The 27522-nt window shown below is 40.7% G+C and overlaps 1 protein-coding gene across 1 annotated transcript in view; it reads left to right on the top strand.

Annotated features, from left to right (window-relative positions):
• The window catches only part of LOC122816337 (periplakin-like), a 416450-nt gene that overhangs the window by 144907 nt on the left and 244021 nt on the right, over window positions 1-27522 (top strand). The window contains exons 5-7 of the mRNA XM_044089064.1: window positions 11905-12066; window positions 16350-16457; window positions 21956-22051. Of these exons, the coding sequence (XP_043944999.1) occupies window positions 11905-12066; window positions 16350-16457; window positions 21956-22051 (366 nt within the window). The remainder of the gene's footprint in view (window positions 1-11904; window positions 12067-16349; window positions 16458-21955; window positions 22052-27522) is intronic.

Raw genomic sequence — 27522 nt, 5'->3', positions numbered from 1 at the left:
AGAGCACTTCTGGCTAACATCAAAGATTAAAATAATACTAATTTCATGAACATTAATCATACTTTGACTTAGGAATGGGGTCCATTCCCATCATGGTATTAGAAACCCAAAAGACTTGGAGAATTTAAAGTGTGAAAACTAATATCTATCAGTTATCCAATGCTATACTGAAAGCCATGGGAAAGCTTTCAGCTCCAGTGGAGCTAAGGAAGGAGATGAGGGACGGGTACTGAATTTCCCTTCTCTTGTTTGCAGTTTATCTGGAGCCCCTAGCTTTGAGAGTAAGACAATCTACAATTCAGGGCTATCTCTGGGGGAGGAACTAAAGAAAAGATAGCACTGTTCGCAGATGACATGCTTCTGTAGTTGACTAATGTGGACAGGGACCTTCAGTTATTATACCAAGAAATACATTTGTTTGGCACAGTTTTCGGGTATAGAATAACTGAAGCTAAAACCAAAGTGATACTAACAAATTATGTACCAACACATGAGTTGGTTCAGAGCTTCTCCTTTATATGAGGTCCTGAAAAGTTGAAATATTTGGAGGGTGGTTGGATAAAGCAGGATATGAAATAAGTGGCTGAGAAAATGTGGAAGGAAACTACCCCATAAAATGCTGGATACAATACAAAAGTGGAGAAGGATCTTTATGGGAGAAGATGAAAAGATTTTGGCCATAAAGGTGTTTTTGGTGCCTTTGGTTCTCTACGCTGGACAGGAGTACTTGTATCAACCAAATTCCTTAATATGGAAGAGATTAAATAAGAAACTAAAATCTTTCTTGTCGGTGGCAGAAAAGAAAGAGTAGAGTGGGTTAAAATACTGCTTCATGAAGATAAAGGAGGGTTGGGGTTGCCTGATTTGGAGACATATCGATTAATGTGCCTACTACAGATGCAAAATTACACTTAAATCTGAAGCAAATGCTGCTCACGAGACAGACAAGTAATAAAATGTATTCAGCTCTCAATTTTTGGAGTGAGGTTTTCCATCCAAGTTCTAGGGAAGTGGGACATAAATATTCAGGGAAGCAAGGGAGGAAACTACTAAAAGAGAAGACAGTTAATCCATGGAGTTATGCTTTAGCACCAATAGGCTACAGTGACATAGGAAAGAGACCAGAAGGGTGCTTGAGGGCTTCACCCCTTTGGAAAAGGACAGGTAAAGGACCTATTAATTGGAACCAGCTATTGCAACAGGATAAGCTTAAAATCTGGGTAGAAGCAAAGGAAGATGTCTGTTGTACTGAATGAGGTTAGCTGGGATATGTGGATTTGCTTATAGAGTTTAAGGTCAGTATAAAACAAAAATGTATGCTGCAGACAGAAAAAAACAGCTTTTGTAAAAATATTAACAGAAGCAAGGACAGAAAATGCAACATTTTGAGTAGGCTATCTAAGGCGCTGACAGATATGAATAATCAGAGTTATCAGAAGTTAAAAGCTAACTGGAGTAAGAGTTTAGCTAAAGCTGTGTCAGAGGATGACTGGAAACAGATAGTCCAAGTTCCCAGATATGTTTCCAAGGCGAGACATTTCCATAATTTGCCTGGAAATGTCTGCATAACTATTTTTACACCCCAAGTAGAATCTGAAGGAAGTTTCTAAAGACTTCAGATAGGTGTTAGAGATGTAGAAGGGATCGAGAAGGTACCCCGTTATCATATAATTTGGGATTGTAAAAGGATCAAGCCTTTCATTGTGAATGTGGAGTACCAGGTGCAAGAACTTTTAGAGGAAGAAGTAATGATTACTAAGGAGATGTTATTACTTAACTGGAGTAGTACCAAGTGATCCAAACATTTTAAGGCACTAGTGTCCCTGGTAATGATAATAGCTAAAAAAGCCATTACAAAAAAAGTGGAAGGATGAAGCTGCCCTTGAACTGGAAATATTGCAAAGGATAATGAAAAAAGTGAGAATACCTGAAACTAAGGGTAAAGGGGGTAAGTGGTGGCAAGATTTTAGCTAGGAAATGGTCACTTTGGAAAGGACCTTAAGTTGGAAATTTATGAAAAGCCAAGAGTATTAAGAGGGAAACGATGAGAGGAAAGGTATGTGTGTGTTTATTAGGAAGTAAACTCCTAGTCATGCTATTACAACTTGAAGATGCTATCAGAGTGAGATGAAAGAGAACTTCGGAATGTTTAAGTGCTACAAGTAATTAAGTTTGATGCTACATTTGAGATGACATTGTAAATGAAATATTTTGGCTACGCTTTGTCTTATTTATTTGTAATTGTAATATCAATTGACGCAAAACTAATGTTGCAGTGATTTGTTTTTTAATACATTTGTTTTGAATATTAAAAGAAAAGTCTACCAAAGCCAAAGTTGAGGTAAAGATAGCTTCCCAGGCCAAGGACAACCACAAGGTTTTCTTTAAGTATGCACAAAATCTCAAAAGCAGCACACAACGGTGTGCAGAACTGGTTGTAAATGGAGCCTGATTCATGGAGAGGAAAGATATAGCAAATCTGCTGGTTGATAAATTCAAGTCCAATTTTACCCCCTCTCTTCTATGGCTGCCTCCCAGGAAATACCATCCAATATAACCCCCTTCCCACTATCACTAGGGAACAGGTCCTCAGTGTGCTCTCTAAGACTAAGAACGCTGCATCAGTGGGTCTTGATACTATCCCAGGATAACTCCAGTATAACCCAAAACCTGACTTGTCGAGACCACTGAAGTCTCTATTTAACCACAGCCTCTAAACAGGCTTTATGCCATGCAAATGGAGGAGTACAATGGTCATCTGTCTGCAAAATGGCAATCCATCAACAAACCCTGGGAGCTACTGACCCATAAGTCTGACTACTCTTTCATGCAAAGCCATAGAAAGAATCATCATGCAAATGGTTAATAATGAAATAGCAAACCATCAGAAACTGGATCCAAACCAGTATGGCTTTGTCAATAGCAGATCATGTCTGCTCAACCAGGTGGACTTCTTTGGAAAAGTTGCCAAGGCAATGGATGACGATACTCCCAACCTTGCCCTGGCAAAGACATTTGATAAAATACCCTCCTCAGGCATTGTAAACAACCTCATGAAATTAGACATAAACCTTTATGTTACACACTGGATAGCGAGCTGGCTCTCAGATAGGACACAAGAAGTTACGATAGGGGAGACCACCTCCAGGAAGAAGCCAATCACCAGTGGAGTCTCTCAGGACTCTGTGCTATGTCCTTTCCTTTTTTGGCATTTACTTCTTAGAAATCAAGGCCAGTGTCAAGGGCCTCTAGCTGACCAAGTTTTCAGATGATTTCCAACAGGGAGCAATCATATAATCACCACAAGACACAAACATCCTACAAGAAGGAATAACACAGACAAATAACTAGTGACACAACTTAAATAAGTGCCAAGAAATGCATTATAGTACCTTTTGGGAAGTCAGACACCACTGGAAACTTTCTAATTGATAACACGCCTCTGAGATTAGAATCAGTAGTTGGGGATTTGAAGACATATGTATACAGTAACCTACACTTCGACCAGCAGGTATCTAAGGTAATATGGAAATCATTCTACACTGCTCAACTTATAAGCAAGGTCATGGCATCTAGATCCGAAGAGGTCATCGTATCTCTGCATTCAGCCCTTATCAGGTCCATCATTGAGTACAACACCCCCTTTAGTATGTACCTGACTAGACACATACAGCAACTGGAACATCCACAGAAGTTATTCACAAAAAGAATACAGAGCAAAATGTCTTATGCATATTTCCTCAAAGCTCTTTCTCTATACTTTGTTTTTACAGACTGTTGAGATGCGGTCTATGCCTGGCATACAGGGTATCTTTGGATCCTGCTCTGATGGATCTTTTGTATATCCACAAAACCAATAACATCAGAACCACTTGATCTAGGGATGTAAACCTTGCTTGCAACATAAATAGGACATGTTGAAGGGACAGGTATGTGTCTCAGAGAATGCCTTTGGCTTCCCATCCATTTGAAACAGAGCTCTTCTCTTGTCCTATTCAAGCGTAACCTGGGTCAGTGGATGGGAAATCAGAAATTCACCCCCAGTCCAGCACTTTTGTCTGTAATGGACAGAGACAGCCTGTAATGCATGCCCTAGCTTACAAACACCCCTTAAATTACCTTTATGGCACAACAAATTGCAGGATACATTTGGGATGCATGGCTAGGCTTATAAAGAACTTAGTGGTTGTTAGCCTAGTATATATCTATGACCTAAGAGAGGTTTAATTTTTTATCATAACTGAATGAGATGTACAAAGCAAAATGTCCATAACTGCTGAGTGGGGATGAGGGTCATTTGTATTTGACAGTAACTCACCCTGTTGTTTTTTAATCAGTTTAAATTATTTGGCATTGAATGATTAGTGTGCATCTCTCTGAAATAAGTTGGAAAATACTTTACAATAGAATGATAAAATACATGGTAATGCAAAAACTGCTATTCTATCTACTTTATAAGTATACAAGAGCCTTATTTAAATTTTGTCCCTGATTTGGGCCATTTGTCCCTCATTATATTTTCATTTTGACTCTGATTATTGGACTAGGAGGTTGAGAGGTATCATTTTTTTAATCACATTCAAATGTAGTTTACAAAGCAAGGTGGCTATAACTCCTGACTTGGGTTGTTGTTGTTTGTGGATGAAAGCAACTTGTTTGCTCACCTTAAACAGTATGACCTTACAGGACTTTACCGTAGGCTCAGAAAACACATGTGACTGCAGAAAAATGGTATTATAGCAACTGTCTAAATAAAGATGAAACATCTTTAAATTATAGGCATTTGTCCCTTTTTTTATTTTATTTTATTTTTTTGGATGGGTGGTTTTGTACCTGGATCTTGCACTAAGAGGTTGAGAAGTATTATTGCTCACAAGAACTGAAGTGTACAAAGCCACATGACTACAACTGCTGGATGGGGGAATTTAATCTTTTCCACTTACTAACAGTTTAAACAGTGTGGTTTTGTAGAACTAGTGGCATCTGTGGCATTTTGTTCCTGCTTTCTTTGATACTTTGTCAAACGACCTGCTTGCCTTTAGACCACCTGAGAAAAGTCCCCTTGTTTCCTTTCTATTTTATTTCTACAACTACTTTTCTCCTACTGCAAACTCCTTTTGCAGGTCATTGTTTCCAGATGCATATATGTTAATTTTATTTAAGCCATCATATTTTAGGCATCAGTTCCACCAATTGTCAGATACATTCTATCCTTTATACAGCCTGCTTCATATTTTGATGCCATGAGCAAAAAGGTCCAGTTTCTTCCGTATAGCCGTGCCACTTAGAACAACACTGAAAAGATGTGTTAAAAGCTTAGAAAAGAAATGAGGCATGGAATGGCATCAGACGTCCATGACAGAAATGAGGCATGGAATGGCATCAGACGTCCATGACAGAAATGAGGCATGGAATGGCATCAGACGTCCATGACAGAAATGAGGCATGGAATGGCATCAAAAGTCCATGACAGAAATGAGGCATGGAATGGCATCAGACGTCCACGGCATCAGAAGTCCAACATTTTTCTTTCTACAGTGTTTAATTGCAAAGTGTGTAAATCTGGGAAGTCAATTAACTTACATGGTGCTTCTGTTCTTTCATTTTCTCTACTTCTACTGGGGAGTACATGTAATATCTGTCTATACTACTGAGGAGTACATGTTATATCTGTCTATACTACTGGGGAGTACATGTTATATCTGTCTACTACTGGGGAGTACATGTTATATCTGTCTACTACTGGGGAGTACATGTTATATCTGTCTACTACTGGGGAGTACATGTTATATCTGCTACTACTGGGAGTACATGTTATATCTGTCTACTACTGGGGAGCACATGTTATATCTGTTTACTACTGAGAGCACATGTTATATCTGTCTACTACTGGGGAGTACATGTTATATCTGTCTACTACTGGGGAGTACATGTTATATCTGTCTACTACTGGGGAGCACATGTTATATCTGTCTACTACTGGGGAGTACATGTTATATCTGTCTACTACTGGGGAGCCATGTTATATCTGTCTACTACTGGGGAGTACATGTTATATCTGTCTACTACTGGGGAGTACATGTTATATCTGTCTACTACTGGGGAGTACATGTTATATCTGTCTACTACTGGGGAGTACATAGGTTCATAGGTTCATAGGTTCATACTAGGCTATCTGCCCTAGGGCTATTATAAGCCTAGCCAGAATGTGTTTGGCTTTCGCCACCCATTTTAAATAAATTTTTCTATGCCCTTTTTCGAGGTTAGTATACTGTGCCTCTGTCTAACAGTGACACAAAAGTGATACCCAGGGTAAACCTACGATCTCCCATCCACTCATCAAGATTCCTCTTGAAGAGAGTCAATGAGGGACTCTGCCTAACCTGGACTGGGATTTTATTCCAGAGTGAAGGGAGCCTCTGGGTTATGAATCTGTCCCTCCAGCATGTCCTATTTATTTCAGTGCTGAGGTTCAAGTCTCTCGAGCGCGTAGCTCGATGGGATTTGGATTTTCTGAAATGCAGCATGTCCATTAATTCCGGGTTGGACATGGCTTTATACGTCAGGCACAGATCGCCTCTGAACAGGTGGTATGCCACTGAGTAGAGCTGGAGTTTCTTTAACCGGGCAGCATATGGCATCTGTTTGAGCCCTTTGATCCTCTTGGTGAGGTACTTTTGGGGTCTTTCCAGTTGTTGCAGGTGTCTGGTAAGGTACATCCCAAAAGGGGCATTGTACTCAATTATGGGCCTGATGAGGGATGAGTAAAGAGGCACGATGACCTCCCCTGAACTAGATGTGAATCCCTTCATGATTAGGTGGGCTATATAAAATGTTTTTCTAACCACTTTGGCCACGTGGTTGTCAAATGAGAGATTGCTATCAACTTGGGTCCCCAGGTCCCTAATTACTTCTTCTGTACTTAATGGATTACCACCTATGTGGTAATTTGTGGGCACTTTGTTTTTGCCAAAGGGGATGACTATACACTTTTGGCATTTAGCTTGAGGCCATGGCTCTGGCACCAGTTGTCTGTTTCTATGAGGCCCTTTTGGAGGATGCTTGTGTCGGCTGGAGAGTCTATTATGGCACCCAGTTTGCAGTCATCTGCGAACTTGGTCAGCCACAGTCCTTCCATGTTGGCCTGTACCTCCGAGAAATATATACTGAACAAGAGAGGTCCCAGGACTGAGCCTTGTGGGACACCACTTGTAACTGGTTTGGAGTCTGACATGGCTCCAGCAATTCTAACCATGTGGGTTCTGTCCTTGAGCCAGTTTGCAATCCATCTAGTGACATAGGGGTTTATATTTAAGCTGGTGAGCTTATCTATAATGCCAGTGGGGTATTGTATCGAAGGCTTTTGCGAGGTCCAGGTAGGCTGTGTGGACCACCTTCCCCTCGTCAATGGCCTTGGTGACTGTTTCAAAGAAATCAACCAGGTTTAAGAGGCAGGATCTGCCCTTAACAAAGCCGAACTGGGTAGGATCCAGTGTCTGTAGGTCCCCAATATCTTTATTTATGAGGTCCATGATGATCCTTTCCATAGCTTTGCAGACCAAGCTAGTCAGGCTTATGGGGCGATAGTTTCCAGGATCCGTTGAGGCACCACCTTTATGGAGAGGGACCACTGTTGCTGTACGCCACTCTTTGGGCACATATCCTGTAGTAAGGCTGAGATTGAACAGTAATTTTACGTTTGGGTTTAGCTCTTCTTGGAGTTCATGTAGGATGCAGCCCGGGACACCGTCTGGTCCCATTGATGCTGTGTTTTTTGCTTTGGAGGGGGCAGCTCTTACCTGAGCATCTGAGATGTCAGGGGGGCAGCACTCTGCTGGGATAGATATTTGCCCTTTTGGTGGGGAGGGGGTTTGCGCTGAACCTGTCAGCTAGGATGTTGGCAATGTCTGTGGGTTCAGTGTATTTTTTGTCATTTTGGACTAATTCTGAGCATATCTGGGAATTACCACCCAGGTTCCTAACATAACTAAAGAAAGCCTTGTGATTATCCTTAGTGTCCTGTGCAATTCTTCTCTCGAAGCTGGCCTTAGACAATTTTCTGAGTGCCCGTAGTTTTTTGCTAATACTGATCAGTGATGCCTTCCCTTTTGGGATTTTGCTCTATCATTTAGTAGCTTCCTCCTTCTATTGTATAGTTTGTTTATGGCTGGGGTCCACCAGACAGGACGTCTGCCTTTGGAGGATTGGGTCTTGGTTTTATTTGGGATCGCATGATCCATGCATTCCTGAAGGTGTTCATAGAATGCATTTATAAAGGATTCTGCGGTCTGGGCCGTATTTTCCACAGGCCCGGGGGCTTTGAAGGATTCCACCTCGGTTTTGAGGAGTGTGAAATTTGCTTTAGAGAAGTTTTTCACTGTGGTTTTCTGGGCAGGGGGTGGGGTCGGGATGTGAATATCCAATGAGATTAGTTTATGGTCTGATCTTACCAGTGAGGGATACACTTCTGGTCTGGAGAATAGAGTCCCCATGTTGGTGATGATCAGGTTCAGTATGTTTTCCCCTCTTGTGGGAGTGGTAACAAGTTGTTCCATAGCATTTGAGTTTATAAATTCTAGGAACCTTTGGGCTAGGGTGTTGGAGCTAGAGTAATGCTCTCAGTCTATGTTTGGGTAGTTGAAGTCGCCCAATATAATGGTGTTTGGAGAGACCTTCATATTTTCCAGTGTTCTCAGAAAGGCCAAGTGGGGATCCTGGGTTTGGGAGGGTGGTCTGTAGCAGGCTATAAACTGGAAGGCAGTTTTACCCACTGTTAGTTGCACATGGATAGTCTCTGATGCTTCGTGCTTTGCCACCAACCTGGAGGTGTGGGTATCTTTGATGAATATCGATACTCCCCCTCCTTTTGTGGTTCGGTCCAAGTTTTGGGCCGAAAAGCATGGTATGAGGTATAACCTGGTAGTGCTGGGGTGCTCTCGGGAGCCCTGAACCAGGTTTCTGTTACTGCACAGATATCGATGTTCTCCATGCTAAGGAGAGTTTCGTCGTGCTTCTTGAGGTTTAGACTTCTGGCGTTGAGTAGCATTACTCTTAGTTTCTTATCCCTTGTGATACCTATGGAGATGGGTTTGTCTTTTGAGCCTTGCCTAAAAAGGCACTATGGGGGTAGCAAGAGCCTTTGCCAATATCCAAAAGCCCAGGGGTGACAGGTGCAAGCCGTCCCTAGCGAAGCATCGTGGCTTGTCGAGCATATCATCCCAAGCTGACAGGCATTGGATCCCCTTTGAATGACACCAGTACTTAAGCCAATTGTTGAAATTGATCATCTTGTCTTCATACTGTGGCATCATTCTTGGTGAGGGTAAGATGCTACTCAAGGTCAGGGTCATACCAGCCTGGGCTACATGCTCAGAGAGCTCCTTTATGTCTCTTTTCATGTAGTCCAGGGAGGTACGTCTCAGGTCATTCACACCAGCATGGACAATGACTGAGTCATATTTGTACTTGCCTTGGAGTGACCTGAGTGCTTGTGTTATGTGGCGGATCCTAGTGCCCGACAGGCTGCTCACCGTGACCCTCTCCTTGTTCAGCCTGGTGAGTGGGATGTCAGTGTGCCTGATGATAGAGTCACCTATTACAAGTGTATCAGGTGTGTTGTTTAGTCTTAAGGGCTGTGACTGTTCGGCACACTGGCTTTGTGAGATATGTGTTGCACATGTTTTGTTTTGGGGTAGCTGTTGCTTGGGTGTCTGCTTTGGAGGTCTCTGCTGCTTAGGCAGATCTTTATTTAGAGCCTCCGAGTATGTTTTTGTGTGATTATGTGTTTGGTTTGCTGTCATGGTAGGTCTATGTGAGACTGGAATTGTAGTGAGTGTGGTTTCCTTTTCCTCCTGACTGGTTATGCCAGTACTGATTTGAGAGAGCTTAGCTTATATCTGTCTACTACTGGGGAGTACATGTTATATCTGTCTACTACTGGAGAGCACATGTAATATCTGTCTACTACTGGGGAGCACATGTTATATCTGCTACTACTGGGGAGCACATGTTATATCTGTCTACTACTGGGGAGCACATGTTATATCTGTCTACTACTGGGGAGTACATGTTATATCTGTCTACTACTGGGAGTACATGTTATATCTGTCTACTACTGGGGAGTACATGTTATATCTGTCTACTACTGGGGAGCCATGTTATATCTGTCTACTACTGGGGAGTACATGTTATATCTGTCTACTACTGGGGAGCCATGTTATATCTGTCTACTACTGGGGAGTACATGTTATATCTGTCTACTACTGGGGAGTACATGTTATATCTGTCTACTACTGGGGAGTACATGTTATATCTGTCTACTACTGAGGAGCCATGTTATATCTGTCTACTACTGGGGAGTACATGTTATATCTGTCTACTACTGGGGAGCCATGTTATATCTGTCTACTACTGGGGAGCCATGTTATATCTGTCTACTACTGGGGAGTACATGTTATATCTGTCTACTACTGGGGAGCCATGTTATATCTGTCTACTACTGGGGAGTACATGTTATATCTGTCTACTACTGGGGAGCCATGTTATATCTGTCTACTACTGGGGAGTACATGTTATATCTGTCTACTACTGGGGAGCACATGTTATATCTGTCTACTACTGGAGAGCACATGTTATATCTGTCTACTACTGGGGAGCACATGTTATATCTGTCTACTACTGGAGAGCACATGTTATATCTGTCTACTACTGGGGAGTACATGTTATATCTGTCTACTACTGGAGAGCACATGTTATATCTGTCTACTACTGGGGAGTACATGTTATATCTGTCTACTACTGGGGAGCACATGTTATATCTGTCTACTACTGGGGAGTACATGTTATATCTGTCTACTACTGGAGAGCACATGTTATATCTGTCTACTACTGGGGAGCACATGTTATATCTGTCTACTACTGGGGAGCACATGTTATATCTGTCTACTACTGGGGAGTACGTGTTATATCTGTCTACTAGTGGGGAGCACATGTTATATCTGTCTACTACTGGGGAGCACATGTTATATCTGTTTTCTACTGGGGAGTACATGTTATATCTGTTTTCTACTGGGGAGCACATGTTATATCTGTCTACTACTGGGGGGTACATGTTATATCTGTCTACTACTGGGGAGTACATGTTATATCTGTCTACTACTGGGGAGCCATGTTATATCTGTAAGCAACTGGCATAAGGCAATAAGTTAATTCTGAATGGGATTCCATTCTACTGTAGGACACGCTCATGCACACATGAGTGCACACACACACACACACACACACACACACACACACACACACACACACACACACACACACACACACACGCACACACACACCCAAGAAGGCCATTTCAAATCTCACCAATCCAATTGCCTGCACATCTTTAGGATGTGGGTGCAAACTGGAAACCCTAATAAGAATCTACTGTCACAAGAAGAACAAGCAAACCCTAAACAGAAGGTGCCCCAGATAGCAAATGGGAGTTCAAGTGTTGTGAGGCAGCAAAGCTAGCATTTCTAATTCACCCTTAAATAAAGTGCACAATACCAAGTAATATAAAAGTTAAATTACTCTATGTGTTCTATTACAAAATGTTGATATTTTGCTGTTTATTCTTAGACCCTTGGTGCTGTACATAATAATACAAACAAAATGTGTAGCATAAATATATATTTCCTAGCAAAGTATTAGGGAACAAAACATAAACGCTAAAATCAGGGATGGCTAAATAAGTTCAGACATTCTGCAGCTTAGTTTATGACATAAGACAGCGAAGAAAGTTTAAAAATACAGCATTTTGTTCAATGTGTCATCATTTTCAAGCTGAATACCAGGAGACATCTAACTATGAGGAAGCAATGACTAACATTTGCTCATTAACCATCTCGCAATCTTTTGCAGTCGGCATCAAAGCAGCGGCAGCATGATCTTAGTTCTCTGAGAGACTACATGAGCTGCTGTACCAACGAACTCTACTGGACAGATGACCAGATGAATGAGAACATGATGTATGACTGGAGTGACCAGAACCTTAATTACCACAGTCGTCAGTGGCAACATGAGGTAAAATCAGCTTATATAAAGATAGATGCATGCATAGGTGTATGTGTAGGTATATACATATGTGACAAAAGGAGGTACTGTCAGCACAGCTAGCTGGAAGTTTGTAAATAATTGTATGTCATTTGTGAATATCAAAGTAATTTATGCAAGATGTTTGTTTACCAATGTATTGGAACTGTATGCATGTGTATATCAAACTGCTCTGTACAGATGTTTGTGTTGAAAGGGTATTTGTAAAGTGCTTGTGCTTAAAATGTAGCCACAGTGTGCCCTACTGGAAGAAAACAGAAATGTGCATGCACTATTGTAAATGTTTAAATGTATATGTTAACAGAGGAAACTGGTGGGTTAACCTCAGTCCAGCAAACTTTAGAAAAATATTTTAAATTAAATCACTTGATAGGCTATGCCATAAAGAGGCTCTCTCTCAAGTTTTCAATGCAGCTAGAGGCATAGAGTCTGCACCAGGAAACTTTCTGCATTGTCTTTGGGATGAACAAATCACTACTCTGAAAGCATGAAGGAATGCAGTTGTTTAATGACTTCCAGCGTCTGCCAAAAATGTGAGCAAAAGGCCTTGTATGAGTATTTTTACAGGTAGATCCTCAATGCTGGCAACTTCAGCAATGGGAGTTTTGCCTGTGAACTAGAAATCAGATGACCAGAAATTATATCATTCCGCAATCTAGCCCAGGAGTAATATTTTAGACATTATTCTGAGAAGACTCTCAGTGAGACAGAGAATTCTGCATTCTGTCTTTGGACCTGACAACAAGAAGAAGAACCATTCACCACATCTGCCTTGTTATATAGTAAGTATGTTTCTAGGGAACAGTATAATTCTCTTAGGTTCAGTCAGAAATATAGCGAAGCTAAGTTTAGATATTTTTCTTTATTTGTGTAAACCTGTACTGCAGTGTTATTTTAAATATTTCCTGTGGTTTTGAATTCTGATGTCACTGTGAATATATACTGAGTATTTTATTATTCTTTTATTATTTATTATTAAATATATTTAAACCTTTCATTGTGGCTGATGTTTAGAGATATTTAAATTTTGAGAGTACTTGTATATTTATTTGGTGACACTATGTGGGCCACTCCTAATAGCCTTGCTCTTGGTCAGACTACCATTTGTATTAGTATTAATTTTACACAGGAAAATTGGACAACCTTTGCTAAGGGCTCTAAAGTAGCTGATAAGGAGTAACTAATGGCAGTGGAAACTACCTTATAGTCTGGGCAGAAAGGGGCATAGCTAGCAAACCTGTATCAGCCTTTCCCAGGTCTGTAGATGTATGTAAATCAAACCTCAAAGAGTGTGTGTGTTAGCTACTTGGGCAGGGACACAAAGCTCTGGTTGGACAGAGAGAGTGCTGGAGGTTTTGGCTTGGTCACTCAGCTGAGAACTCAACTTTATAGCTGTGCCAGTGGGGAGTCTTAATGGGGATCTGGAGAAAGAGGGAGAATTCAGCCCTGGACTGATTGTGGTCTCTGTGTGCTCCTAAGGGAACTTGCACTTGATGCAGAGAGCTACATCTGGAAATACTGTGTGTGGTGTGTGTACCTGTCATCCTCCCAGTGAAAATCCCCCCTCACAGGTGACAATGGTAAGGACTGAGGCTCCTTGATTACTTACCCTAATGTCTATATTCCTATGCCATTGCCAAACTTTGGAATGCACTCCCTCACTCTATTATCCAAACTTGAGTCTATAAAAACATTTAAATCTGCTCTGAAAGAACACTTTCCCAACAACAACAAATGTCCCTGTAACCACATAATCAAACTCCTTAAACATTCCTATTTTTGGCCTCAATGCCCTATAAATACTTCACAAATTTAAAATTTGCAGTAATTTTTTTCTCTACTTATTCTTCTTCTCTAGTCTTATCTACTTTGACTTTTGGTAACTTGAAAAATGGAATTTGCTCTAACATTTTTTTTAATTATTGGACTGTATTTAATTTCTCTGCTGTTTAAGTGTAACTGCTTAGCATATCTGTTTCATTTGTAATATGTATAACATTAATGTGACTACTGCATTCAAGCTGATGTCTTAGACATATTTTCTGTTTTGGAGCTTTTCTCCCAAGGCCTCCACTGAAAATGGGTCCCTTGAGGCCCAGTGGACTTTCCCAGTCAACAAATATCAATAAATAAACAAATAAAATAAATAAATGGCCCAATGGTGGGTCATCACAACACATACACACACACACACACACACATATATATATATATATATATATATATATGTGTGTGTGTGTGTGTGTGTGTGTGTATATGTTTGTGCATGTACGTGTGTGTATACTAACACTAATGCTGCTCCTTCCTCAACCCTAACCCTACACCTTAAGGTCATTAAAAGCTTCCCATAAAACTGCCACTACACAAGACACACTCAGGCACACAAACACTACATCTAGCCCCTCACCTAATCCTTACCCTAAAATACATAAACTAACACACAAGCACACAACACCCATCCTTTACTCATTCCCACCCTAACCCTAACTCACATACATGCGCAGGCACACACACACACACACACACACACACACACACACACACACACACAAGTTCTCACCCCCCAACCCCACTTGCCTGTATCAACATTCTGTACCATTGACATATCCAACATTTGGCCATCCACACCATCAATATATCCACCATTCAGCCATCCACACTGTCAACATTAAATCATACCCATGCGTTTGTCAAACATACATACATTAGGTCAAATGCAGGAGAACCAAATATATGCACACACACTTTATATATAGATATTTAGATGCTCATGCACACACACACACACACACACACACACACACACACACACACACACACACACACACACACACACACACACACACACACACACACACACACACACAGAAACACATCCATATACATATACATATATGTATGGCTGTTATGTACACCGGATGGCGCAGTGGTGCAGCTGTTGCATTGTCGCCTCACAACAAGAGGCTCTCCGGTTCAATTTTTGGCTGGCGTGCCTTTTGTGTGGAATCTGCATGTCCTTCCTGCTTTCATGTGGGTTTTTGTGGGTGTTCCAGTTTCCTCTCATATTTGAAGACATGCATCTGGAAAGTTTCTCCCAGGGCCTCCGCTGAAAATTGGTTATGTTCCAAGTCCGACTTTCCCGGTTAACAAATGTTAAATTGTTTGTTTGTGTCTTTCGGCTTTTCCTGGTTAGGGGTCGCCACAGTGGAACTCCGGTCCACTAATGATTGGTAGTAGATTTTTACGTGCTGGCTTGCCGGGCCTAACGCACAACCTTCAATGAAGGAATGCCCATTCACGCATGTTGCCACACAGAAGACGCTCTAACTGAGAATCGAACGGGCAACATCTAACTGTGAGGCGACAACACTACCGCAGCACCACCACCGCATGTTAAATAAATAAAATAAAATAAAAAAGTGAATATTTTTGTATGTATGAACATCTGTACATATATATATATATATATATATATATATATATATATATATATATATATATATATATATATATATATATATATATATATAAGGTATGTGTGTTTTTATCTTTTGCTCTCTCTCTCACTATATATAGAGAGAGAGATGGGTAGATAAATACACACACACACACACACACAATGCAAATAAAACATTGCTGTGTCACATTGCTCTGAATATAGCTTCATTTTTCACATCTGCACAGAGAATCTATCACAGTGTCAGAAAGGATATGAAGAAGTTTCCCACATTGATCTTTGACGATGGCTAAATGGCAAACTTCATCCTCTGACAATGTTAGTCTTTCCCTTCATTCATTAACATTTTAGCTCTGCCCTACACTATGTTGGCATTCCGAAATTAGAGTGACATTCAGACTGCCATTAGAGAAAAGTAAATGTTACTGTATAATATAAGTGAAAATCATCTGCAACTGAGAAAAGCCCTCTAAGCAGTCTCTTGCACTATGTATGTGTGTGCATGTGCGCGAGAGTGTGCAGGCATGTGTGTCTGTGCATGCATGCATGAGTGTGTGTGTGTGTGTGTGTGTGTGTGTGTGTGTGTGTGTGTGTGTGTGTGTGTGTGTGTGTGTGTGTGTGTGTGTGTGTGTGTGTGTGTGTGTGTGTGTGTGTGTGTGTGTGTGTGTGTGTGTGTGTGTGTGTGTGTGTGTGTGTGTGTGTGTGTGTGTGTGTCTGAGCACGCGCACGTATAGGGGGTTAAGCTAACTGGTTTGATTATGACTTTTTATTCCTGTTTTATGTTCTTACTTTGCAGAACTTCATTAAGAATAAGCTGCAAGTCAAAGAAGCAGCCATAACCAAACTTCATAACGATGGTGAGAAAATGCTTGCTGAAAAACATCCTGGAAATAATGTTATTAAGGTACAGTAATGTAGTGCATGTCTACAAATTAAATTATTGTGACAGGAGTCTTTATATGACAAATTAACTTTCAGAAATGGAGCCAGCCTTAGCAGTTTTCTGTTGGACCACTTTGAGACATTTTGGTGGGTACCCCTCAACTGAGCCTTCAACCACCACCATACCCCCCCCCCCCCCGTACCACTCTGTACCTTTTTTTCTGCTGAAATTATGATTTCAGATTAGGTATGAGGAATATATGCTGTTACTATATATTGGAATCAAAACAATATCTGTATTTTTTAGCTTATATTTTGTCAAATGCATGCTAAAAATGAAGTAAAGTATTGTCCTGCCTTGGTAAGTTTAGTACTCTACAGACATCGCAGTATTAGGGAGATGCTGCAGACAACACTAAGCAGACCATGCTACTCTGAAGCATGCTCATTTGAAACATGAAACCTTGCAAAATCTTCTTACTCATGACCGCCCCTAACTCTCACCTCCCATAACCAATATCCTTGGATGCCAGGCAATGCAGGTCAAATGAGTCATTGGGGAGGAGTTGGTTATGGGGACACTGGAACACCAAAAGAAGCATTAATGTTTTGTAAAGTCCATTATACATTTTCTTCTCATATCACCTGTTTCTGCCTTCAAGGGCTTCCATTCGCCTCCTGTACCTCCTCTGATTTGTTGCAATCCATTGCCTAGTTAATTCTCATACCTTGGCACAGTATGCATTTCACAACCCACATAAAAGTGTTGAAATACCTTAAAATGCTCAATAATGATAATAATCTCAGGCCTCTCCTTAGAAATGGCATTGCTCACACAGTATCCCACTTAGTTCTGAAAGGGCTTTTGTTATTATTTGCTAAACCGGGTAGGTGGAGTAATACTTGCAGATCACTTCCAGCCATAGCCCAGACCAGAAGGGCAACAGTAAATACTGCATGCAGGGATAATTTAAATTAGATCCTAATGCATCATGTTTTGGCAGGAAGGAGGAAATCAGAATACCTTAAGGAGACAGACGTTTATTTATTTATTGACATTTGTTTACTAGGAAAGTTCAACTGGGCAGAACTGAGGTTTTTCAGCAGAGACCCAAGGGGAAAATCTCCAAGAAAGTTAAATGAGATTACAGAGAGATGAATTAATATCTGAAATGAAAAGCAAGTATTGCAAAGATAAATACAAATAATAATCAGGTATGTACGCATTGTGAAAGTGAACATTGGTAAGGAATATAGTCATTGCAGAAGGATGGAGATTTAGAGCTTAAATTCAGATATAAAAGTTAGAGTAAGAACATTGGACAGTCAGATTATAAATACAGTTAATAACATCAGATTGATAGCAGCATGAAGAGAAAACAAACATTTATGAATACAAAAAAACAGAAAGTTGGGTTGATATATTAGTTTTTTTATGATGCATATATTGCTGTACAGAAGAATGATCCCAATATATTGAAAAGGTGAATATAAGCAAGATAGGTGTGTGTGTGTTTTAAGGGGTACGTTAAAATAATTAGTAGGAGCAAAGGTGATGGGGAGAGGTTAGAGAGGAGTATGAGACTGTGAAAGTGAGTAAAGGCATAACTTTGTGATAACCATGAAAACTTACCGAAACAGGCAGACCACCCCCTAGATAGGGTCATTCAAAAAACTTCTTGAAGGCTGATTATAACCACCTGGGGGAAGGTATAAACAGCTTCACAGCTTCCACTACCTCCATAGGAACTGGCACATATGTCCAAACTTACACCAAAGTACCATACGAGCACTTATATAGTTGCATGGAATCAGGAATACCTGACAGGACAAAATCCTCTATCTCAAGGAACAGTAAACCTGTCGGGTGGACATCTGCAATAAATAAACTCTGTAATAAAAGGAAAAAACTGCAGTCCAGGACCAAGAAGGAGCAGGTGCCTAATTGAAAGCAATCTCTCCTTATTCTGAACAAGCAAATAAGAGCACTAGTGAAATCCTCCAAAGCAAACTTCAAGTCCAAACTGGCCACATCTACTAAAGGCAATCACAAGGCTTTCTTCGCAATGTCTGCAATCTCAAGGGGAAGCACCCAGATCTGCTCATAACTGGTGGTCAAGGACACCACATACACAAATGCTGTAGATATAGCCAACCTGCTGGCAAACAGGTTCAGTGAAATCTTCACCTCTCTGTCAGCATCAGTAAATCAGGACATCCCCAGCATCTGCCCCCCTCCCCTAATGTCTAGGGAGCAAGTCATCACTGCCCTCTCAAAGGCAAAAAATACAGCCTCCATGGGACCAGATAACTTCCCAGGCTGCATCCTACATAAACTCAGACAGGAACTTGCAGCACCATTAGGCACCCTATTCAACCAAAGCCTGAGTACTGGCTTTGTCCCAGCTGAGTGGATGATAGCCATTGTCATCCCTTTTCACAAAGGTGGAGTGTCCACTGATCCAGGAAATTATAGACACATCAGCCTAACTAGCCTGATCTGTAAGGCCATGGAGTGGATTATCATGGACCTCATTAACAAGGACATTGGCAAACTCCAAACACTTGATCCCACACAGTTTGGTTTTGTCAAGGGGAGGTCATGCCTGTTAAATTTGGTTGACTTCTTTGAGACAGTGATCAAAGCCATAGATGAAGGGAAGACAGTGCACACCACCTACCTTGAGCTGGCTAAAGCCTTCGATACTATTCCCCACTCAGGTATAATAGATAAACTCTCTCAACTAGGCATCAATCCATATGTTACCAGATGGGGAGCAAACTCACTGATAGAACCCACCTAGTCAAAATAGGGGAAGTCACCTCAAGCAGTTAACCCGTAACATGTGGTGTACCCCATTGGTCATGGGGCCTTTGTTGTTTGGAATATACTTTTCTGAGGTGCAGGCCAAAACCAGTGGGCTATGGATGACCAAGTTTGCTGATGACTGTAAGCTGGGCACTGACATCAGTTCCCCTAATGATGTGGACATCCTCCAAGAAGGTCTCACCCAAACATATGACTGGTGCCAGAAATATGGCCTCAAACTGAATGCCAAAAAATGCATCATCATCACCTTTGGGGAGAGTGATGTCCCCACAAATTATCACAATAATACCAAGGCCCCAAGCACACAATCAGTCTTAAGGGACTTGGGCACCCAGGTTGATAGCAAACTGACTTTTGACCACCATATTGCCTCTGTTGTACAGAAAGCTTTTTACATGGCCCACCTCATTAGAAAAGGTATTTCATCCAGGGCCAGGGACAAGGTGGTCATAACATCCCTGTATTATTCCCTTATAAGACCCATTATTGAGTACAGTGCCCATTTTGGCATGTACCTCACAAAGCACATGCAGCAGCTGGAGAGACCACAGAGGTTCCTCACCAGGAGAATCCAGGGCCTCAAACATCTACCCTGCACAGATAGGCTAAAGGCCCTGTCTCTACTCAGTCTCCTACAGACTCCTCAGAGGTGACCGCTGTCTGGCATACAAAGCAATCTTAGACCCCACCTTGATGGGACAGCTGCGTATTTGCAAGTCAAGCTCCACTCGAGTAACCCACACGCGCAACCTCAACCTAGTCTGTGACATCAATAGGACATTTTGGTGGGACAGATTTGTGTCCCAGAGACTCCCCCTTCTGTGGAATAGACTCCTGCTCCACGTCAAGAAGAGCACCTCATTAATACTTTTTAAGCCTAACCTGGATAACTGGTTGGGGAACAGAAAACACACCCTTGGGATTCCACCTGTGTCCCTGCTGGACAGGGGCATCGGGTGCTGACTTGTCAGAACATGGGCTAAATTCTTAGCTAGGCTTTTAAGGGCCTCAGGGCCAATAGCCTAGTGACTTCATATGATCCTATAATCCTATAAAAAATAAGTGGAGTGAATACAGGCATATCATGGAAAAGTGCTGAAAACTGTGAGCGCTATTTTTTGGGAGACTACATACTGGGTGAGAAATATAGGGAGGTTTTTAACCAGGAGCCCTGGGTTAGCTAGAAATTGTCTTGGTGCCGGTTTAAAGTTCAGGGGATTACCCAGTGACCTAAGTGTAGTAGGGAGCGAGTGCCAAGTCTTAGCTACAGAGTTAGAGTACAGGTAGGATTTCCAGACGATTTTTGAGCTTTGCTAAAAGAGAGGAGTTTTTTTATATCATTGGATTCAGGAGTTCTGTTGAGATAGTGCTGAGAACTGAGCAAGCTAAAGGTTTATATATTATGTTATGAGTTCCAAGTAGCTGGGTATATGTCGGGCGACGGGATAGGTCAAGCCAGATTAGCAGTCTGAGTGCAGAACAGTGATGGGTTTTGTTAGTTACAAATTTTCTTATTATAGCATTGTTCTTGTTTCATCATTATGGAAGCCATTAGACAAGCACACACATGCACGCACTTTTCTTTGGGATTGTTTTGCTCCTATATGCAACTGCAGCAAGTGTATCTCTACCATACCATTGAATTAGCAATGTTCTATCACACGCTTTGGTGGTCAGAAGTTATCATCACTGTATCTGTTCTGTTTATTTATTTATTTATTTATTTATTTATTTATTTATTTATGTGGTTACTAGTGCTTTTTTTCATATTGGCTAAGGCTGTGTCTTCCATTTTTTTCCTTATAATGACATTCATTAGCAACCAATTATACATTCCCTATCACCAAGAAAAGCAGAAGTAATCACAGTACCACTGTCTGTTTTCAAGTAAAAAACAGTGTTATTACATTCTGCAATGACAACTGGAATGTTACACAAACTAGATGGTTAATCCAACTTCAGTTTTATGTTGAAAACCCTGTTGAATACTCAGCAGCAGCAAAACATAAACCATCAACACTGTAAGCTATACAAGTGGTGTGATACTGCAGTATTAATAAAACTAAAATAGCTACTAGTGCAGTGCATGACAGGAAATGTAGTCCGATCCAATAACAATATTCATAGCTACTGTAGAGCATAAACAATAAGTAGGGAAATGCCTTGCACTTTGATGGAATGTCTCTGTGGCAAATCTTGTAGGTAGCATAAGCCATGATGGTTTTTTCATAGTCTAGTGTGAGCCCTTTTGTAGGAGCAGGGCCCAGTTGGACTAATAGGTCCAACTTGCCTAAAACCAGCCTTGTTCAGAAAAATCTAAATGATAAATACATGGCAACTTACCTTTCAGATGAATCTAAATTACATTACACAGTTAGTGCTGACCGGAAAATTAGATAGGCCCTGTGCAGTGTTCAAGTCTCCTTTCCTCTAACCAGTCTTTCTCATATGAAACTTGAAGCATAATTTGGAGTCAACAGTTGTTTATATCATGAGTCTCTGTAAGAAGTATTTTATTGTACATCCTGTAAATGGATTGCTTCATTCACTGAGAATTTCAGGCCCGTTCAACTAGCCATAACCATTATGACTCCTACATCCAACTCTGGGCCAGACACCTTAATGCTATGGACTGCCTTTATATTGTCAAGTTTTGCTTGCTGATTCCTCTTTCCTAATGTTTTTTTCAGGCTCATATGGAGGCAGTTCATGCGGAATGGAAACAGTACCTAAACCTGCTGATTTGTGAGAATATGCATCTGAAGTACATGAAGGACTATCATAAGGTAAGGTAGTTAAAGGTGGGCTCACCTCTAACCCATGGAGACAACTTAAGCAGGTAATCACCTCTGCTACACATCCACTGACTAATTGTTTTACTTCATCATTTATATATATATATATATATATATATATATATATATCTGTTATATATATATATATGATATATACAGCATATATCTGTTGCTGCAATAATAGCATTTGCCGTAGTTCTGACTTTTACATATTTGAATACAGCTGCTGAATATAACACAAAGTGAAATATTCAAGTAAATGAAAACTAGAAATTTTCTGTTTTGATTTATGTGATCATGTCACTTTTAAATGAACCAAGATCATACAGACCCTTTCCATTAAGTGTATTTGACTATCCAGTTTCTATATTTCATCCCAATCTTACGTAATTTCAAAGTAGGTATGGCTATATTAGCTTAGTGGTGCAGGGAGTGAATCCGTCTAATTAGGAAGTTAGGAGGTGTGTCCCTACAAAAAACAGATTTGTGATATTGAACATACTTTTGAAACATATAGCAAACTGGTTATGGTCAGCAGACATATCATAATCCTCTATATTTTATACCACGTTGGGGAAGCTCCTCCCACATCCTGTATACAGGCTGTGCTCCCACACTTCTTACCTTATTATAGGTTGCTGGCTGCAAAGCTAGTGACTCTAGTTTCAGTCCTAGTAGGTAATGTACAGCTTAATGGGTAGACCGGTATGTTGACTACAGATTATAAAGGTAGTAACCACCGAAATGGATGGTAAATGGGAGGGGACAAGGAAAATGGACCCAAACTCTGCCCTGGAGCATGAAACTATTAGTGGATATACATCCACAAATTCTACCAGTAAATAAGAAATCAGTCAAGTCATTTATTAAAGTTTTATTTGCTCTGCTGAGTGGTCATTCATTCCATATCCACTTCAAACTATCAATGAATTTGCTCGTTTCAAGTGATAAGAGAAGGTAACAGTCACTAGTTTGCATAAATGTCTGACTTAAATTCTGTAACAACACTTTTGAATTGAATTCTATTATGAATACGTTACTCTCCCATAATAGCTAAAAGGTGCAAGTCATTCACAAGCTGACAGTTGCTTTTCAAGCTCTCTGGAACACTTACTTACTTATCTTGTTTCTATCTCGTACTGTGATCCCTTTTTTGTACAGCATCTGCCTACAAGTAAGAAACAGGAGTAACGTAATTGCTTGGACAGTAAAATTTACCTATAAAATTAGGATTAGACCCAAAACATGTTAAACAGTGTGACATTGTGCAGAAATAAGCTTAGAGCAGCTAGCTTGTGTATCAAATAGCATTACCTTATCCTAGCATTATATAGCATCCTGCCCTTAACCCCAGAAACTACCCTAGGAGCCCCCTGTTAAAACCCAGTCTTTAATCTTAAACAGCTAACCCTACTGCAGGACCAGACAACATTGATTTGCAATTTCCAAATGTCTCTATGACCAGCTTTGTAGATGTGGGCATCCTAAGGTAATGCAGCAATTGTCTCATGTTCTCAAACAACCAGTTTGCCATTAAAGAAAATAACACAGTTTGCAAGAGATGCAAATGCACAACTTCCTTGGAGGCAAAAATCTTGCTTACAAATGAGGTTATCAAGAATACCCACACTACATCCCTCACACATCCTGTTCATGACAGATTGCCTTATGCTGAAGTGCTTAAAAGAACCCTTCCCGAATCTCAAAGACCTTCAAAGCCACCTAATGGCAACACTGCTCCTCAGCAATCATTAAGGCACATACCAAAAACAACAGCAAACATCTCACATAAACCTACACCTAATGGTCCCTAAAGTGCATATCCCATAATACATGCATACACTTTACCTAATACTCTTGTCATTGGGGACTCCACTGTGCAACACAAAGATGGCCCATTCATCAGGTTGAACATGAGAAGGTAACAGTTAGTTACCTATCTGAAGCCAGGATCTGCAATATCATGCACACACTCAGGTTACTGCACCTAAGGTACCAATATGATTCTATCATAGTCCCTGTGGCTGTAACATGACCTGAGACATACCTCACTGGACTATATGAAAAGAGACATAATGGATCTCTCAGAATAAGTGTCACAGATAGGTATGTCCCTAGCACTGAGCAGCATTCTACCTTCACAAAGGATGATGTTACAGTATGAACAGGAAATGGTTGGTTTTAATAATTAGTTTCTGGTGTCACTCCAGGAGAACCCAATATTTGGCAGCATGGGTGAACATGGTAAAAAGTCCACATTGCTTTGCTAAAGATGGGTTACACCTGTCCCCTAGGCCCTTGGATATTTGCTAAAACTTTATCCATGCCTCAGAGCCTTTTTTACCAACATAGTAAAAAAGTCTAAAAGCAACCTTAAGCTGTTGCTGTTCAATGCTTGGAGCCTAAATAAAAAACTCCACACCCCTCAAACCCTCCTCCTTCTGGAGAATGTAGACATCTGTGCTGCGACCAAGACTTCATTTAAAGCCATAGAAAGTACTCTAGAAATGCAATGCTAGAGTACCTTCCACATATTTAGACCAAGAGCACCACAGATCAGGGGCAAAAGTGGAGGTGTGTTGATCTATGTTAGCAACAAACATACCTCCAGGTTGGTTAAACAGGATGATACCATGGAGTGCATCCATGTGCAAGTCACTGTATTTAAAGGTCCCTCACCATATCATGGCTAGCTACAGGTCACCATCTATGACTCTGGAGTCTCACAACCTCTTACCTAAACATTCTAGAGGCACTCACTATCCAACCAATCACCCTGCTCATGGGTGACTTTAAATATGCCACTATAGACTGGAAGACTCAGAGGCCAATGCTTCCTGGATTTTACTAATACAAACACACCCCAAACAGATAGTGCATGCTCCAACCAGAGGATTAAGCATACTGGATTTGGTACTCGCCAACATGGGAGAGCAGTGCACCCCCCACCCACCATGTCATGTCCTCAGTAGTGAGGTCAAATCACAGAGGTGTGTCATCTGAAGTAGAAATCAAGCCATAAAATCCAGCTAAACCAGTAACAGTTAGGAACTATTCAAAGACAAACAGTCTGCCAAAATTCAAGGCTTTCCCTAACCCCAAGACCACAGCTACTTATGCAGAATTATTCACAGAGTCACTATATAAATGTGTGAATGGCTGCATAGAAGCTGCCGTACTTACCAAACATACACCCAAAACAAACACTAAAAACAAACCACACTGGTGGAATCCTCACCTAAATGGGTTATATAATAAAAGAAGAAACCTCACAGCCAAAATCAGCAAAAGCAACTCCCTTAAAGACAAGTGCTCTCTTATACAACTAAACAAAAAACTAAGATGTATAATTAAGTCTAACAAGGCCAAATATGAGGTCAGGATAGTCTTGCAGGCTAAGAACATTCAGAAGGCCTCTTTCAGCTATGTCCAGAACTTTAGAGGTAACATACAACAGTGTGCTGAACTGGTGGTGAATGGTACCACCTACACCGAGCAGGGTGGCATAGCAAATCTACTGGTTGACAAATTCAGCTCAAACTTCTTCCGAAAAAGCCTATGTCATACAACAACAATGTAGTACTTTTCAGCACCCTGTAGTAAAAATAACTACAGACAAACAACAATTATGTAAAATAGTCATCTAACAACTGCAGTACAGTAGCAATTACTGTAATATATTAAAAGCACTTGTATGCACTTTTATGTCCAACTGCTTTTCAGATCTAAGCAATGCTCATTTCTTAGAGGATGTAGGACAACATATTCAACATTTTTGCAGGGGTCAAGCCCCCCCTGTACCCCCATGTGGGGGGGCTTCACTGCCTCCCCCCCCCCCCCGCAAATTATATATACCAAATCCGAAATCGCACTACAGTGACAGGAAGGATACATTTCCCGATGTTCACTGTCCTGTTTTTTTTTTCCATTGCAAACCAACAACCGCACTAAATACAACCCTGCAAGAGCACGACATAATTACCTCTTTCAAGTGTGCTGTCATATCTGCCAACTTATACAAGTGGTACTGTGTACGAAAATGTAGATGAACACTGTACCCTTGTACTGGCTGTACTAACACCAACAGCATAATTGTTTACTAAAACAAATGTCAGACAACTGTAATTTCATCAAAGTGTACTTTCAGCAATGCAAACTCACTGTTTTGGGTTTTGTTGGACCAGGAATTTCGTTATCTAAATGGGACCCTTAGGGACACAGTGGTCCTGGATATTTTATATCTCTACAAATGAAATAATCTCATAAATGTCAGAACCAGGGATATAAATCTTCACCAGCAGATAAGTCAAACCCCACCTCTGGAATAGACTCCCATTAAAATTAAGTACTGTGTAGATTATCGTCCTTCAAATGAGAACTGGATGATTCAATAGGTAATCACAAACTCACTCCTAGTTTGATTGGTCTAGTCTGCTCTTGAGAGAGAAGGTTCAATCTAAGAATGTATACTGGCAAAGCATAAATGGTCATAAGACTCGATTGCTTTGTATTTTCAATAACCCTGTGATCCTGTGATTTAGTCTCAGGGGATTTCTTGGAGGACCAGATCACCACCAAAATCAACAGTATAAAAAAGCGTTGAAATTCAATGAAGAGAGATTTCAGAAGTGTATAAAAATTGCTGAGATTCCACAGAGAGAGATGTCAGAAGTTTTAATGAAAGCAATGAACACTAGCAGTCCCAACACTGCTCGTTATGGTACCTTAATGTCATTAGTGTAGCTAGGGTGGGGCAAAGGGGGCAGCCGACCCAGGTACAACAAGTTAGGTGGTGATATCGGCCAATCCTGCTCACTCTTTAGTATATATTGGCATTTATTGCATTCATGGTCTAACTTGACGTGCTGTATTACTTGTTTTGTGGTAGAAATCTGTAGCAACTGCTTGCTAGAATTGTAGCAAGCAGTCTGTTACAGTTTAAAAGAAGAAAAGAGCTGTTCAACTCTGCCAAGAAGAGTGTTTCATTTTTTGTTGTGGAGGAGTGCCAGATCGGGGGACAGCACTGGGCACAAAACAGCTAGCTACAACTCTGTTTAATGTGTACCTATTCTAAATGGAGGAAAGAGTGTTCTATTTTACCATACAAAAACAGACAGGCAGGTATTTAACTAAAGGAGTGATAGCAAGGGCACTGTGCAGGCTGTTATACGAGTACACTCAAAGGCATTAGAGTAATCTATACAAACTGCTCAAGTTAGTTTTGTTCTATTCATATTTACCAGATGATTTGTAAGAACTAAAAGAGCTATGGGCTTTCCTAAAACTATGTTGGCTATTGCAAAGAATTCCATAATAGCTGAGGTAAGTCAGATGAGAAAGATCTTTGTAAAATAATGCACAAAGGTGGTGAAAGATGAAAGGTGCAGTAGGAATTCAGGTGTTTTGGGAGAGGCGGGCCAGCTAGTTAATGAATGACAAATGGTTGATCTTTGAATAGCCGA

Source organism: Protopterus annectens, chromosome 12.part0 (assembly GCF_019279795.1).
Source record: "Protopterus annectens isolate FY-2018-M chromosome 12.part0, PAN1.0, whole genome shotgun sequence".
In the NCBI taxonomy this organism is placed as follows: domain Eukaryota; kingdom Metazoa; phylum Chordata; order Ceratodontiformes; family Protopteridae; genus Protopterus; species Protopterus annectens.
The sequence above is the reverse complement of the archived record's forward strand: the minus strand, read 5'-3'. Positions and strand labels throughout refer to the sequence as shown.